Source organism: Pristiophorus japonicus, chromosome 3, assembly GCF_044704955.1.
Source record: "Pristiophorus japonicus isolate sPriJap1 chromosome 3, sPriJap1.hap1, whole genome shotgun sequence".
NCBI lineage: Eukaryota > Metazoa > Chordata > Chondrichthyes > Pristiophoridae > Pristiophorus > Pristiophorus japonicus.
In genome coordinates this window covers 219,985,135-220,002,412 of record NC_091979.1, presented here as the reverse complement: position 1 = coordinate 220,002,412, position 17,278 = coordinate 219,985,135, and the positions used below count along the sequence as shown (strand labels likewise).

Genomic DNA, 17,278 nt, shown 5'->3' with positions numbered 1-17,278 from the left:
TCATTATTAGAGTGCTTGCATATGCCACAACTGGCGACGAGATTACGAATTTCCATGCACAACATGTGTAACCTAAGCAACTTCTAACAATTCGCCGATGGGGAAGATTGGGATGCCTTTGTGGAAAGGCTCGAACACTTTTTCATCGCGAACGATCTGGCTGGAGACACACCGACCTTGTTGGCTGATAGGCACAGAGCCATCCTGCTCAGCAGTTGTGGGCCTACTGTCCACGGCCTCGTCAGGGACCTGCTAGCCTCAGCGAAGACGACAATCAAAATTTACACGGAGCTCGTAACCATAATACAAGAACAGCTCAAACCTAAAGAGAGCATCCTCACAGCCAGATATCGGTTCTACACCCACCGGCGGCCCGAAGGCTAAGAAATTGCTAAATATGCTGCAGACCTGAGACGATTGGCTGAACCGTGTGATTTTGGCGACCACCTCACCGAAGCACGAAGGGACATCTTCGTTATTGGAATCGGCCACGAGGGTCTCCTTCATAAGCTGCTCTCTGCAGACACTATGGTCACCCTGCAGAAGGCAATCAAAGTGAGCCAGGCATTCATGATTTCAGTCTGCGACTTCAAGAGGATGATGACTCACCCCCAGGACTGTAACCCGACGAGTACAGTGAACCGAATGGCGCCTTTCAGAGGCAAGGCTGCTGCCCCGAGTCCCGCAACCCTGAGTCCGCCATATGGGGCTAACCGGCTAGCCCCGTGTTGGCGCTGTGGAGGAAATCACAGGGCCCACCAGTGCTGATACAAAGAATATACGTGCAAAGGCTGTAACACTAAAGATCATCTCCAGCGAATGTGTAGAAGAAATTTTACTCACCGAGTCGCTGAAGAGTTGGCTGATCACCCGGGCTCCAGCGCTGATGAAGACGAAGAGAGAGTCTATGAAGCGGCTCAGCCCCTGGAAGAGGTGTACAGAGTATATACCTGCTCCACCGAGAGTTCCCCGTGGAAAATGGAAGAAGAAATCAACGGTGTTCCAGTCTCGATGGAGATCGACACAGGGGCGAGCCAATTGCTGATGAATCAGACGGCCTTCGAGAAACTCTGGGACAATCCCGCCAAATTACCCAAAATACTCCCAATCCAGGCAAAGCTGCTCACCTACACAAAAGACACCATCCCAGTCGTTGGCAGCATGGATGTCCAGGTGTCCCACGGCGTCGTGATGCACAAGCTTCCCCTGTGGATCGTTGCCGGTGATGGTCCAACGCTGCTGGGAAGAAGATGGATGAAGCAAATCCAAATCTCTTGGAGCTGGGAAAGCCTCCAGGCCCCGGTGATCGACGTCTTATGCGGCCCAAACTTGGATCCATCGCAGCACCTGGAAATCCTACCATCCAGCTCGACTGTGTGGCGATGACACAGACTGCACAACTCAACGGCGAGATGATCCAACCTAAACGACCAGATCTCACCTTCCGGGCTCCAGTGGCAGGATTCTGAGGGAAGAAGATCGGCGCAGAAGGTAGATTCCCAGTTTCCGTGGCAGAACCTGGGGAGAAAAGAATCACCGCAGCCTACCTCGTGGAGAGAAAGAAGATGGCGCCCGCACCACGAGGTGAAGCACCTGAAATCAAGATGGCCGCGACCAGACCACGAGGGGCAGCGTTGAGGGAGCAACATATGATGCCGAGCAGTTAACCGGATTGGGGTAAAGATTGCAAGGCCCTTTTGAAGGAGACCGGCAACCCAAAACAATGAAAGGGACAGATCCACTCTTGGTACAGTGATGCCGGTGACACTGATGATAAAGGTGTAATTAACGAATGCAAGTATATAAATGTACTTTTGAACAGTGATGCCGGCAATGCTAATGAGAAAAATGTAACTAACAAAGGCAGGTATCCAAATGTTACCTTGCACAGAGATTCTGATAATACGCAGGAAAGTGATGTAATGGACAAATATGAAAGTGTAAAGACAAATATCAATGTCGAGTCGGCTGGTTGTGGTCGGAGCCAATGTATCATGAATGCTAATGATAAAATGAGAGATGATGCCGGGTTCTACATGAATGCTGTCAATGCCAAAGGCAACCTCCCGTGGGAAACACCCAGGTCCATCATCATCATCATAAGCAGTCCCTCGGAATCGAGAAAGACTTACTTCCACTCCCAAAGTGAGTTCTCTGGTGGCTGAACAGTCCAATACGAGAGCCACAGACTCTGTCACAGGTGAGACAGATATTTGTCGAGTGAAGGGGTGGGTGGGGCTGGTTTGCCGCGCATTCCTTCCGCTGTCTGAGCCTGACCTCTTCACGCTTTTTGCGTTGAGACTCGAAGAACTCAATGCCCTCCCGGAAGCACTTTCTCCACCTCGGGCGGTCTTCGGCCAGGATCTCACAGGTGTCAGTGGTGATGTCGCACTTTACTAGGCAGGCTTTCAGGGTGTCCTTGTAACGCTTCCGCTGCCAACCTTTGGCTTGTTTACCATGAAGGAGCTCCGCATAAAGCATTTGCTTTAGGGAGTCTCGTATCTGGTATGCGAACGGTTATATATGTAAACTTGTATTTACTCTGTACAGCCAGCAGAGAGCTCAACCCCTGGAGTCCCAAGGGATCCCATAATCCCTTGGGAGCACAGGTATTTAAGGAGGCCTCACAGGTTGGAGAGGCACTCTGGAGACCTGCAACAAAAGACTATGGTCACACTTTACTTTGAGCTCACGGTGTTCAATATGACTCTTTCTCCATACATAACATTTGTCTGTGGAATTCTCTGCCCAAGGAAGCAGTTGAGGCTAGCTCATTGAATGTATTCAAATCACAGATAGATAGATTTTTAACCAATAAGGGAATTAAGGGTTACGGGGAGCGGGCAGGTAAGTGGAGCTGAGTCCACGGCCAGATCAGCCATGATCTTGTTGAATGGCAGAGCAGGCTCGAGGGGCTAGATGGTCTACTCCTGTTCCTAATTCTTATGTTCTTATAACAACTGGCGATAAGATGCAGATAGCAAACCCAAAGATGCAGAGAACACTGGAGAAATTCTCGGAGGGAGATGATTGGGAAACATTTGTGGAGCGACTTGACCAATACTTCGTGGCCAACGAACTAGATGGGGAAGAGAACGCTGCCAAACGAAGGGCGATCCCTCTCACCATCTGTGGGGCACCAACATATGGCCTCATGAAGAATCTGCTCACTCCAGCGAAACCCATGGCGAAATCATACGATGATTTGTGCACACTGGTCCGAGAGCATTTGAACCCAAAGGAAAGCGTTCTGACGGTTCTACACCTACAAAAGGTCTGAAGGCCAGGAAGTGGTGAACTATGTCACCGAGCTAAGATGCCTTGCAGGACATTGTGAATTTGAAGGACATTTGGAGCACATGCTCAGAAACTTTTTAGAACTTGGCATTGGCCACGAAACCATACTTCGCAAACATTTGACTGTAGAGACCCCAACCTTGAGTAAGGCCATAGCAATAGCCCAGGCATTCATTGTCACCAGTGACAACACGAAGCAAATCTCTCAGCACACAAGTGAACAAAGTGATGTTGTTTTCGAAGCGCAACGTACAGGGCAGGTCACACATGCCTGCAGCTGCATATCCGCAGATGTCTTCGAGTCCACCATCAAGGGTGATGAATGCAAGGCTATTAACACCTTGTTAGCGCTGCGGGGGGTAATCATCGTTTCCATTCATGCTGATTCAAAGGGTATGTTTGCAAGGGCTGTGGCACAATGGGACACCTCCAAAGTATGTGCAGGCGAGCTGCAAATCCTGTTAAAACTGCAAACCTCCATGTTGCAGGGGAGGACAGATCCACGGAGGGTCACGACAAACCAGAGCCTCAGACCGAGGAGGCAGAGGTACATGGGGTGCACACATTCACCACGAATTCTCCTCCGATAATGCTGAATGTTGAACTAAATGGACTCCCCCTGTCAATGGAGCTGGATACGGGTGCGAGCCAGTCCATCATGGGCAAAAAGACGTTCGAAAGATTGTGGTGCAATAAGGCCTCAAGGCCAGTCTTAATTCCAATTCGCACGAGACTAAGAACTTACACTAAAGAACTGATTCCTGTAATCGGTAGTGCTACCGTAAAGGTCTCCTACGATGGAGCGGTGCACAAGCTACCACTCTGGGCGGTACTGGACGATGGTCCCATGCTGCTCGGCAGGAGCTGGCTGGGAAAGATACGCTGGAACTGGGACGACGTCCGAGCGCTATCACCCGCTGACGACACTTCGTGTGCCCAGGTCTTAAAGAAGTTCCCTTCGCTGTTCGAACCAGGCATCGGGAAATTCCAAGGAGCAAAAGTGCAGATCCACCGAATTCCGGGTCGCGACCCATCCATCACAAGGCGAGAGCAGTACCGTACATGATGAGAGAAAGGGTAGAGATTGAGCTAGACCGGCTGCAACGAGAGGGCATCATTTCACCGATCAAGTTCAACGAGTGCACCAGCCCGATCATTTCTGTCCTCAAGGGAGACGGCACTGTCAGAATCTGTGTGCGATTACAAAGTAACTATCAATCGTTTCTCCCTGCAGGACCAATACCCACTACCAAAGGCCGATGACCTTTTTGCAACACTGGCGGGAGTAAAGACGTTCACGAAGCTGGATTTGACTTCAGCCTACATGACACAGGAACTGGAGGAATCATCGAAGGGCCTCACCTGTATCAACATGCACAAAGGTCTTTTCATTTATAACAGGTGCCCGTTTGAAATTCGATCAGCGGCGGCGATATGCCAGAAAAATATGGAAAGCTTACTGAAATCGGTCCCGCGTACTGTCGTTTTCCAGGACGACATCTTGGTCACAGGTCTGGACAAAGTCGAGCATCTGCAGAACCTGGAAGAGGTTCTTCGTCGACTCAACCGCATGGGGCTCAGGTTAAAACGTTCTAAGTGCGTTTTCCTGGCACCTGAAGTGGAGTTCTTGGGGAGAAGGATCGCGGCGGACGGCATCAGGCCCAACGATTCGAAGACGGAGGCAATCGAGAATGCACCAAGGCCACAGAATGTGACAGAGTTGCAGTTGTTTCTGGGACTCCTGAGCTACTTTGGTAACTTCTTACCGGGTCTCAGCACTCTGTTAGAACCACTGCATGTCTTACTACGAAAAGGGAACCAATGGGTTTGGGGCAAAAACCAAGAAAATGCCTTTGTAAAAGCGAGAAAATTGTTATGCTCAAACAAATTGCTTGTGTTGTATGATCCATGTAAGCGTTTGGTACTAGCATGTGATGCATTGTCATATGGCGTCGGGTGTGTATTGCAACAAGCTAATGATTTCGGGAAACTGCAACTGGCTGCTTATGCATCCAGAAGTCTGTCTAAGGCTGAGTGAGCCTACAGCATGATTGAGAAAGAAGCGTTAACGTGTGTCTATGGGGTAAAGAAAATGTATCAAATTCGAATTGGAAACTGACCATAAGCCACTCATATCCCTGCTTACCTAGAATAAAGGAATAAATACCAACGCATCGGCCCGCATCCAGAGATAGGCGTTCACGTTGTCCGCATACAACTACGCCATCCGCCACATGCCAGGCACAGAAAACTATGCCGATGCTCTCAGTAGGCTGCCATTGCCCACCACGGGGCCTGCAGATTTAGCTATGGTTATGGAAGCACTTGAGAGTGAGCAATCACCCGTCACTGCCCGGCAGATCAAAACCTGGACGAGCCAGGACCCCTTATTGTCCCTAGTCAAAAACTGTGTGCTTCACGGGAGCTGGTCCAGTGTCCCAGTGGAAATGCAGGAAGAGGTAAAGCCATTGCAGTGGCGCAAAGGTGAAATGTCTATACAAGCTGACTGCCTTCTGTGAGGCAATCGAGTAGTGGTTCCCAAGAAGGGCAGAGAGACCTTCATCAGTGACCTCCACAGTACCCACCCAGGCATTGTAATGATGAAAGCGATAGCCAGATCCCACGTGTGGTGGCCCGGTATCGATGCGGACTTAGAGTCCTGCGTTCATAGATGTAATACATGCTCGCAGTTAAGCAATGTACCCAGGGAAGCGCCACTAAGTTTATGGTCTTGGCCCTCCAAACCGTGCTCTAGGGTACATGTCGAATATGCAGGTCCATTCTTGGGTAAAATGTTCCTTGTGGTTGTAGATGCGTACTCCAAATGGATTGAATGTAGATAATGTCTGCGAGCACGTCTGCTGCCACTACTGAAAGCCTGCGGGCCATGTTTGCCACACATGGCTTACCCGATGTCCTGGTGAGCGAAAACGGGTCATATTTTACCAGTGCTGAGTTCAAAGAATTCATGACCCGTAACAGGATCAAACATGTCACATCTGCCCCGTTTAAACCAGCGTCCAATGGTCAGGCAGAGAGAGCAGTGCAAACCATCAAGCAAGGCTTGAAGAGGGTAACTGAAGGCTCACTGCAGACTCGCCTATCCCGAGTCCTGCTTAGCTTACCGCACGAGACCCCACTCGCTCACTGGGATCCCACCTGCTGAACTGCTCATGAAAAGAGCACTTTAGACAAGACTCTCGTTCGTTTACCCTGATTTACATGAACAGGGAGAGAGCAGGCGGCTTCAACAAAATACATACCATGATAGCGCAAATGTGTCACACGAGATTGAAGTCAATAATCCTGTACTTGTAAAGAATTATGGACAAGGTCCCAAGTGGCTTCCCGGCACTGTCGTGGCCAAAGAGGGGAGCAGGGTGTTTCGGGTCAAACTTTCAAATGGACTCATTCACCGGAAACACTTGGACCAAATCAAACTCAGATTCATGGACTATCCTGAGCAACCCACCTTGGACCAAACCTTTTTTGATCCCCCAACATACACACCAGTGGCAACCAACACCACGGTTGACCACGAAGTAGAACCCATCATCCACAGCAGCCCAGCAGGACCCAACACACCAGGCAGCCCAGCAAGGTCAGCTGCACAGCAGCCAGGCGAGGGCCCAACAAATGATTCAACAGCACCAGCTTTCATACCGAGGCGATCAACCAGGGCAAGAAGGGCCTCAGATCGACTCACATTGTAAATAGTTGTACTATTCTCTTTGCAGGGAGGGAATGTTGTTATATATGTGGACTTGTATTTACTCTGCACAGCCACCAGAGGGCTCATTCCCCGGAGTACCAAGGGATCCCATAATCCCTTGGGAGTACAGGTATTTAAGAAGGCTTCACAGGTTGGGGAGGCACCCTGGAGACCTGCAATAAAAGACTAAAGTCACACTTTACTTTGAGCTCAGTGTTCAGTCTGACTCTTTCCATACATAACACGAACTATGTGGCCTGCCCAGCGAAGCTGATCGAGTGTGGTCAGTGCTTCAGTACTGGAGATGTTACCCTGGATGAGGACACTGATGCTGGTGTGCCTGTCCTCCGAGGGGATTTGCAGGATCTTGCGAAGACATCATTGGTGATATATCTCCATCGACTTGAGGTGCCTTCTATACATCGTCCATGCCTCAGATCCATACAGGAGGGTGGGTATTACTACAGCCCATGAGCTTGGTGGTAGATTTGAGGGCCAGGTCTTCAAACACTCTTTTCCTCAGACGGCCGAAGGCTGCGCTGGCGCACTGGAGACGATGTTGAATCTCTGCATCAATGTCTGCCCTTGTTGATCAGAGGCTCCCGAGATATGGGAGATGGTCCACGTTGTCCAGGGCCGTGCCGTGAATCTTGATGATTGGAGGGCAGTGCTGTGCGGCGGTGACAGGCTGGTGAAGGACCTTTGTCTTACAGATGTTAAGCATAAGGCCCATGCTTTCATATGCCTCAGTGAATACATTGACTATATCCTTGCATCCTCAGAATGTGCGCAGACGCAGGTATCGTCCGCGAACTGCAGCTCAATGACAGAGGTTGGGGTGATCTTGGACCTGGCCTGGAGGCGGAGTAGGTTAAACAGCTTCCCACTGGTTCTGTAGTTTAGTTCCAATCCAGTGGGGAGCTTGTTGATTGTGAGGTGGAGCATGGCGGCGAGGAAGATTGACAAGAGGGTTGGAGCGATGAAGCAGCCCTGTTTGACCCGGGTCCGGACGTGGATTGGGTCTGTAATGGATCCGTTGGTAAAGATCACAGCCTGCATGTCATCGTGAAGCAGGCAAAGGATGTTGACAAACTTTTGGGGGCATCCAAAACGGAGGAGGACACTCCATAGACCCTCATGGTTTACAGTGCCAAAGGCCTTTGTAAGATCAAAGAAGGCCATGTATAAGGGTTGGCGCTGCTCCCTGCATTTTTCCTGCATTGTCGCGCTGCAAAGATCATGTCCGTTGTGCCCTGTAGGGGACGAAATCTGCACTGTTATTCCAGGAGGAGCTTCTCGGCCACAGGGAGAAGACGGTTGAGGAGAACCCGAGCAACAACTTTCCCAGTGGCTGATATCAGGGAGATTCCCCTGTAGTTGCCGCAGTCGGACTCGTCCCCTTTTTAAAAAATGGTCACAGTCACTGCATCTCTCAGATCTCCCGGCATGCTCTCCTCCCTCCAGATGAGAGAGATGAGGTCATGTATCCGCGCCAACAGCGTCTCCCCGCCATACTTTCGCACCTCAGCAGGGATCTGCACCCGTAGCCTTGTTATTCTTAAGCTGTTTTATGACTTTGCCTACCTCGTGTAATGTTGGGGTTTCACTGAATTGGTGGCGGGTCGCATGCTGCGGGATAGAGTCGAGAACAGAGGGCTGTGTCTTTGCCGACCCTGGCATTAAAATCACCCAGGAGGATCAATTTGTCATCCGTGGGGACGTGGGACAAGGATGTCTCGAGGTTGGAATAAAAACCCTCTTTAGCCTCATCCGTTGCATCGAGTGTCTGGGCGTACGTGGTGACTGTGGTGCATTGGTTCCGGGATAGGGTAATACGAAGAGTCATGAGGCGTTCGTTAACCCACCAGGGGGAGTCTTTGAGGCTGTCGACCAGCTCATTCTTGATGGCAAAGCCGACTCCATGAAGGCAGCGTTTTTTGTCGGTTTTCCTTTCCAGAAAAAGGTGTAACCTCCACCATGTTTCTTCAACTGACCTTCTCCTGCCCGCCGGGTCTCGCTTAGGGCGGCGAAATCAATGTTAAAACGTCTGAGTTCCCAGGCAACTATGGCGGCGCGGCGTTCCGGCCTGTTGCTGTTGGGATTGTCCATGAGGGTCCTGATGTTCCAGGTCCCGAACTTCATACTGACGAAGTGGAAGATGCCTGTGCTTGAGTTCTTTTAACGACGCAGCTGCACACCGGCAACCACACGGGCTTAGCGGAACAAGATCTTGGTCCAGTGTCAAGGGGGTCCAAGACAACTGGAGACCAGGCACAGCTGTATAAGCCTACTTACCTACTGCGAAGTGTTGGCCGCAAGCTCGGTGCCGAGTAGCGCCATTGGTGGTAGATGGCCCAGGTCCAGCGGGCTACCTGATCATGTAGCCTGTGCCTCCGGGACCAATGTGATGCCCTAATGAGGGTGCACACACACATACAGTGGGAGCATACCGACTGCAGGGCCAGTGATCAATGGACGGCACAGCCACCACCACTGACACCCTGCCCCAGATCGGCCCTAGCCCACCTGGCCACCAGGGCCAGCACCGGGAGCAAGAGGCCAGAACCCTCCAGCTTTCCCAGCAGGACCTGGGATGACCAGCCTTCCACCACCAATGAGGCACAGCAGGGTGACCCTGCAGCCCTCAATGGAGGACAGGGAGGCCTCACACCCCTGTGGCTCTGCCCACCACTAAACTTCCTCACTCGCCCAGACAATATAATGTATGTACCTTACCTATAACATGTACTTGCTCCACCACTGCTGAATCAAAAACAGTGACATAACCAACCTGATTCCTTCCTCACTGTGCATGTATGTCAATGCAGGTGTTGAGCCACATACATGGTCTATGTATGGGGAGAGGGGGAAATGGATGTATGAAGCCATGAACATATGGACCACACCCAGAACCCACACAACCCTCACTACAACCTCCCACCGTCCACTGCCGACCACTTCCCAATGTCGTGGCAATAAGGACTTGGGCGTCCACAGGGAGAGAGCCATTCCCAAGCAAAGACAAAGTGCAAGGGCTTTGGGCACTTCAGTCGAGAGCCAGAAGCCTGTGGCACAAGACTTGGGGGGGAGTGTTGTTATGTATGTTTAATGTACAGTAACACAAGACCACACAATGTACCTTCACACTGAATACACCATACCTGAACCACCAGAGGGTGCTACTGGTGGAGACCCAAGGGTCACCTGCACACTGCAGGTAACCAAGTATAAAAGGGAGCACACCTCATTGTGGCCTCACTCAAGGAGCTGCAATAAACGGACTAAGGTCACTTATAGTTCAAGTACAATACCCTTACATCGTGGAGTCATTATTAGAGTGCTTGCATATACCACAGTAACAGGTCCCTGCGATCAGATTGTAACAGGTCCCTGCGATCAGACTGTAACAGGTCCCTGCGATCAGACTGTAACAGGTCCCTGCGATCAGACTGTAACAGGTCCCTGCGATCAGACTGTAACAGGTCCCTGCGATCAGACTGTAACAGGTCCCTGCGATCAGACTGTAACAGGTCCCTGCGATCAGACTGTAACAGGTCCCTGCGATCAGACTGTAACAGGTCCCTGCGATCAGACTGTAACAGGTCCCTGCGATCAGACTGTAACAGGTCCCTGCGATCAGACTGTAACAGGTCCCTGCGATCAGACTGTAACAGGTCCCTGCGATCAGACTGTAACAGGTCCCTGCGATCAGACTGTAACAGGTCCCTGCGATCAGACTGTAACAGGTCCCTGCGATCAGATTGTAATAATTTGCTGATGACACAAAACTAGGGGTTGTAAGTTGTGAGGAGAATGCAAAGACGCTGCAAGGCGATTTAGATAGGTTGAGTGAGTGGGCAAACACATGGCAGATGCAGTATAATGTGGATAAATGTGAAGTTATCCACTTTGGTAGGAAAAACATAAGGATAAAGTATTATTTAAATAGTGATGGCTTGGGAAGTGTCGATGTACAGAGGGACCTGGGTGTCCTTGTACATCAGTCATTGAAAGCAAACATGCAGGTGCAGCAAGCAGCTAGGAAGGCAAATGGTATGTTGGCCTTCATTGCAAGAGGATTTGAGTACAGGAGCAAGGATGTCTTACTACAGTTATACAGGGCCTTGGTGAGACCACACCTGGAGTATTGTGTGCAGTTTTGGTCTCCTTACCTAAGAAAGAATATACTTGCCATAGAGGGAGTGCAGCGAAGGTTCACCAGACTGATTCCTGGGATGGCAGGACTGTCGTATGAGGAGAGACTGGGTCGACTAGGCCTGTATTCACTAGAGTTTAGAAGAATGAGACGGGATCTCATTGAAACGTATAAAATTCTGACTGGGTTGGATAGACTGGATGCGGGGAGGATGTTTCCCCTGGCTGGGAATTCTAGAACAAGGGGTCGCAGTCTCAGGATACAGGGTAGGAAATTTAGGACCGAGATGAGGAGAAATTTTTTCACTCAGAGGGTGGTGAATCTGTGGAATTCTCTAGAGACAGACGGCTGTGGAGGCCAAGTCACTGATTATATTTAAGAGGGAGATAGATAGATTTCTAGACCCAAAAGGCATCAAGGGGTATGGGGAAAAAGCGGGAATATGGTGTTGAGATAGAGGATCAGCCATGATCATATTGAATGGTGGTGCAGACTCGAAGGGCGGAATGGTCTACTACTGCCCCTATTTTCTATGTTTCCTGTGATCAGATAGTAACAGGTTCCCACGATCGGATTGTAACAGGTTCCTGCGATCAGTTTGTAACAGGTTCCCGCGATCAGATTGTAACAAGACAGTGAAATACAGGAGTAGGCCATGCAGCCCCTCGAGCCTGTTCCGCCATTCAATTAGATGGGGAAAACTGATAGTGTACAAGTCTTATCATTGACAACTTTTTCCTAATCAGCAGAAATATCTTTTACTGTAACATATTTGTAGGTAGTATGTTGAATTTCTGTTTGTGTTGTAGATACCCACTAGATGTGGCTCGGAGACGAATGCAGTTAGGCTCCATTCTGACTGATGCTGATAAATGTGTGTAAGTACAGTGTGTAGGTATGTTTCATGTAACGACAGGGGAATGGAATGTGATGTGACGAAGAGTCCAGGTCCCCAATCTCAGCCCCACAATAAGGCAATCTTCACATCCAAATCAATGGCTGAAATACTTTCTAACTAAGCACTACAACTAACAGCTGAACATTTACTACACAATTAGTGTGATTTTTAATGTCCAGATGCAAGAGAGGGGTATAAATATATATTTTTCAATGCTAGAAAAGATCACCAGAAGCAAAAAGAAATATTCACTCAGAATCTGAGAATGCAGCCTAATAGGCCAGGTTGGGGCTCTAATACCCCCTCATTTGGGCTCACGGTGTCAGCATATTTATAGAGGCCAGCCACAAAAATGATACTAAAATTGGCTGTGTAATTGATAATGAAGAGGAAAGTAATAGACTGCAGGAGGACATCAATCAACTGGTCAGGTGGGCAGAACAGTAGCAAATGGAATTTAATCCGGAGAAGTGTGAGATATTTGGGCCTGAAATTCCGATCGAGTTCCGAATTCCAATTGACTGAAAAAGTTAAAAAAGATGCGCACCTACTTGTTCCTGCTGCGCCGTTCGAACTTCTGAACCTGAGGCCTTCATTCCTACGCATCGGAGCGCGTGCACGTAAGGACGTACGCAGGGCTGCAGCTGTAGTCACATGGCTCTGGGCAGCCAATCAAGGTACAGTATTTTCTCATTCACAATAATGGGAACTCTGTAAGTTGGAGTTATGAATGAGAACCCCCCCCCCCCCCCCAAACACACAAAACACTAATAAAAAATATAAAAATACACTACATATTTAAGAATCATTTAAATTAAAGTTCTTATATAAAAAAATATATATTTTCCCGACTTTTTTTTAAAGATGCCTTAAAATAAACTTACCGTAGTGGGGAGGGTTTTTAACAATAAAATGTGCTTTTATAACTTTATTTTAAAATGTTTTTGTGTATTTTTAAACACTTGCGCCTGTAAAAGTAGGCTATACGCCTGCTTTTTCAGGCGCAAGATTTTTGAAGACATGGGCAAGATATGGATAAATATCGGAAATCTTGCCCTGCAAGTGTCCTCGCTCCCGATATGCGCAAGATCTGTCAAGCCAGAAACTTGACAGATTGGAAAAGCCAGTTTTCAGCGCAAGCACATTGAACGCTGAAACCTGGCTTTTCCGATACCTTCCCGGGTCCATAGAAACTTCGTGCAGACCCGGGACATCGGAATTTCAGGGCCAATGCATTTGGGGAGGGCTAACAAGGAAAGGAATACACATTAAATGGTAGAACACTGAGAAGTATAGAAGAACAAAGGAACCTTGGAGTACAAGTCCACAGATCCCTGAAGGTAGCAGGCCAGGTAGATAAGGTGGTTAAGACGGCATACGGAATGCTTGCCTTTATTAGCCGAGGCATAGAATACAAGAGCAGGTGGGTTATGCTTGAACTGTATAAAACACTGGTTAGACCACAGCTGGAGTACTGCGTACAGTTCTGGTCACCGCATTACAGGATTGCACTGGAGAGGGTACAGATGAGATTTACGAGATGTTGCCGGGAATAGAGAATCTTAGCTATGAGGACAGATTGGATACGCTGGCTTTGATTTCCTTGGAACAGAGGAGTCTGAGGGGAGATCCCATATTAATGTGTATAAAATTGTGATGGGCCTAGATATAGTGGATAGAAAGGGCCTATTTCCCTTAGCAGAGGGGTCAACAACCAGGGAGCATAAATTTAAAGTAATTGGTAGAAGGTTTAGAGGGGATTTGAGGGGAAATTTCTTCATACAGAGGGTTGTGGGGGTCTGGAACTCGCGGCCTAAAAGGGTGATAGAGGTAGAAACCCCCACCGCATTTAAAAAGTACTTGGATGTGCACTTGAAGTGCCGTAACGTGCTGGATTATGGACCTAGAGCTGGAAAGTGGGATTAGGCTGGATAGCCGCTTGTTGGCTGGCACGGACACGATGGGCCGAATGGGCCTCCTTCCGTGCTGTAAACTTCTATGATTCTATGATTCACAAGGGGGTGAAAGCTATTTAAATATATTCATCAGACTCATCTATTTAGTTGACCTCCTTTGTCTGATCGCCTCTATTTCACAAGATGAAGTTATCAGAATTCGGTGAGATTCAGACCTGGGCACTGCCCACTGCCAATTGACCAGAGCCAATTTCCCACTGCCCACTTCCATTGACCACTACCCACTGACCAGAGCTAATTGTCCATTGCCAGTTGACCACTGCCCATTGTCCACTGCCTACTTCCATTGACCACTGACTTGACCACTGACCAGAGCCAATTGCCAATTGACCACTGTCCTTGACCGCTGCCCAGTAACCCAGGGGTTAGTCTCTCTGGGGATTGCATGTATTAGATTAAAATTGTTAACTAATGTTAATTTCTACAAAGATTTCTCAAGGGTCATAATCACCTGGTTAATTCAGAGAGAAAACATTAAATTATTTGTGACACTGACTGAGAGTACTTTCCTTGTTAACCTTTTTTTCTCCATTAGTACGATGTGCAAGACTCTGAAATATGTCTATGAGGTGCATGGGATACAGAAAGGCCTGTACCGGGGCCTCACTCTCAATTACATCCGCTGTATCCCCTCTCAGGCCGTGGCATTCACCACCTACGAGCTCATGAGACAAGTTCTTCATCTTAACTGAGGACATTGCAGGATCTTACCCGGACTATTGAATTCATCGTCGGAATTCTGTGACTGTTAATCATGAGAACATTTCCCGTGGTTACTGCTCTGATCAGATGTGGACACTAAACCATTATTTATTTAATGGAGTAATTGATTGTGATTAGCATCAGTGTGTTTTGTGTTTTAAGATATGTGGAAATGATTGCTCTCTTCTGCCCCAATCCCTACCCCCGCCCACTTATTTCTCTCGGCTAGGTATCAAATTCAGCCCCTGTACCTCACTGCGAAGGGAGAAAGATGAGCTTAACATGGGCAAACAAATTAGTCTGACAGTGACCAGAAACAATTTTCTATTAATTTATGTATGAATATTTTATTATCAATCCATTCAATCATATTTCATCATGTGTACAAATACAGCTTCTTGATATGAGCTTCCTGTCACAGCCTCGATCAACTATTTGCTGAATGTTCACTTTTAAATGCTGTAATGACGGTAATCTCCAGCAATGGTTGCTGCAGTAAATCTTTGTGAATATGTCCTTGAAATTGGCTCTGTGCAGTGACTAATTGTTCTTGTCAATTCCTTCTCCTCTGGATGGTGACAGTAAACTTCAAGGGATTTTGATTTTGATGTAAATTTGTTCAGCGCGTCATGGTGTTATCAAATGGAAAATCATTGCATTTTATAGTTCAGTTCTGCATGTACCAAACCTTCAGTGTGTTGTGCAGAAATCATGAACTCCACTGGCTAATATTCCTCTGCCCAAATGGCACCTCTGTTTACTGCAGGGATCTGTACTTGAGTGCAGGCCCACACATGCTGCCACCCAAGATCTCCATCTGTCTGCTCCATCGGTCTGCTTGTGTAGAGGGTCAGTATCGACAGAGACAGGTCACATAGAATGTACAGCACAGAAACAGGCCACACGAGCCTCCTCCCACGCTACTTCACCTAACCCTATCAGCATAACCTTCTATTCCTTTCTCCCTCATGCGTTTATCTAGCTTCCACTAAAATTCATGTGTTATTTGCCTCAACCAGTTTATGTAGGGTTGCCAACCCTTCAGGATTGTCTGGAGTCTCCAGGAATTAAAGATTAACCCCAGGATACTTCTGCTAGAAAACCCAGGAGAAAAATCATAGGGGCATTAAAATTGATTTGTTTGTTTCACTTTTCTTTTCCTTGAACACTTTTGTTCATTAGTTACAAAAATGTTGGAGATGGGAGAAAAGGCTGTTTGACAGGAAACAATCACCTAATTTGGTAACAGAGTCGGCGTGGGAAGATACTGCGCTGAGAGGATGGTCGTGTCGCGTGACCAATGGTGAGACCGCAGTAGCGGGGTGATCATAACCAGGGGGCCTTGTGATGAAACCTTCAGGAATATGTCAAACCAAAACTGGGAACCCTGACTCTAGGTGGGAGCATTTCTGTGAGGCGGAGCTCGGGAGGGTGAGCTCGGTGGATAGCAATCAGAGTGGAAGCTGAGAATTTAGTGATGGTAGGAATTTGGTGGAGAGAATGAAGGTGATTTTTCACGTCCAACTCAAAAGGTGTGGAGCCATAGAACAAGGTAAGTATCTAGTTTTAGTATCTAGATATCTAATACTTAGGTTCTTTCTGTTCAGTGATCTCTGTGGTTCTCGTTAAGCTTCAGTGAATAATTAGTCTTGGCTTTGAGGAGCGAATAGAAAAACAGCAGTGTAATTTAATACATTGGAATAGTTTAGACCTAGTTAACAGCAATTATATAAATCACCTTATATCGAAGGAATTTTTTAAAGTTTCGAATCAGAATGGACAGACAGCTGCAATTCCTGCATCATGTGGGAACTTCAGGGTGCTTTGTGTGTTCTGGAGGCCCACGTGTCCAGGATTTGCCTCCAACTACTCAAACTCATGCTGAGAGTTTGAGCTTGAGGGCAGCTGGATACAGTGCAGGGAATACGGGTAGCTGACTGTTTCCTGGATTGCAGCTTCCAAAGAATGCTCACTCCTCAGCCAGATAGAGTTCAGAATAGCAAGTGGGTGGCCACTTGGAAGGGTAGAAAGAGGCAGGCCATGCAGGAATCCTCCAAGAGTGTGGTGCTGAAACATATTCAGCATTGTATACCAGTGAGGGTGACAACACCTCGAAAGAATGCAGTCCCGAGCCTGGTATTGTGAGGCAAAGGACTGCACAGGGGACTTACAGCAAAGTGTAGGACTGCAGTAGTAATTGGGGATTTGATAGGACACACAGGCAATTCTGCTACCGTTGACATGAGACCAGAGACATGGTGCAGAAGGGAGGGCTTCAGATTCCTGGAACATTGGGACCTGTTCAAGATGGACGGGATACACCTGAACAAAGCTGGGACCAAATCTTCGCAGGAAGGTTAACCAATGCCGTGGGGGAGGGTTTGAACGAATTTGGTGGATAGGCACCAAGATGTTGTATTAAAAAGTAGAAACATGGTGCACAGAGGACTGGGAAAGACAGTTAGAAATAATGCAGAATTTCATGTCATCTGCAAACTTTGAAATTATGCCTTGTATAGAAACATAGAAAATAGGTG

General features: G+C 48.1%; 1 protein-coding gene across 3 annotated transcripts in view; it reads left to right on the top strand.

Moving 5' to 3' along the window:
• The window catches only part of slc25a16 (solute carrier family 25 member 16), a 97,241-nt gene extending 81,886 nt beyond the window's left edge, over positions 1 to 15,355 (top strand). For all 3 annotated transcript variants that reach the window (XM_070874924.1, XM_070874925.1, XM_070874926.1), the window contains 2 exons: positions 11,975 to 12,043; positions 14,575 to 15,355. In XM_070874924.1, coding sequence (XP_070731025.1) covers positions 11,975 to 12,043; positions 14,575 to 14,731 — 226 coding nt within the window. In that variant the 3' untranslated portion in view covers positions 14,732 to 15,355. The remainder of the gene's footprint in view (positions 1 to 11,974; positions 12,044 to 14,574) is intronic.
• The last annotated feature ends 1,923 nt before the right edge of the window (positions 15,356 to 17,278 follow it).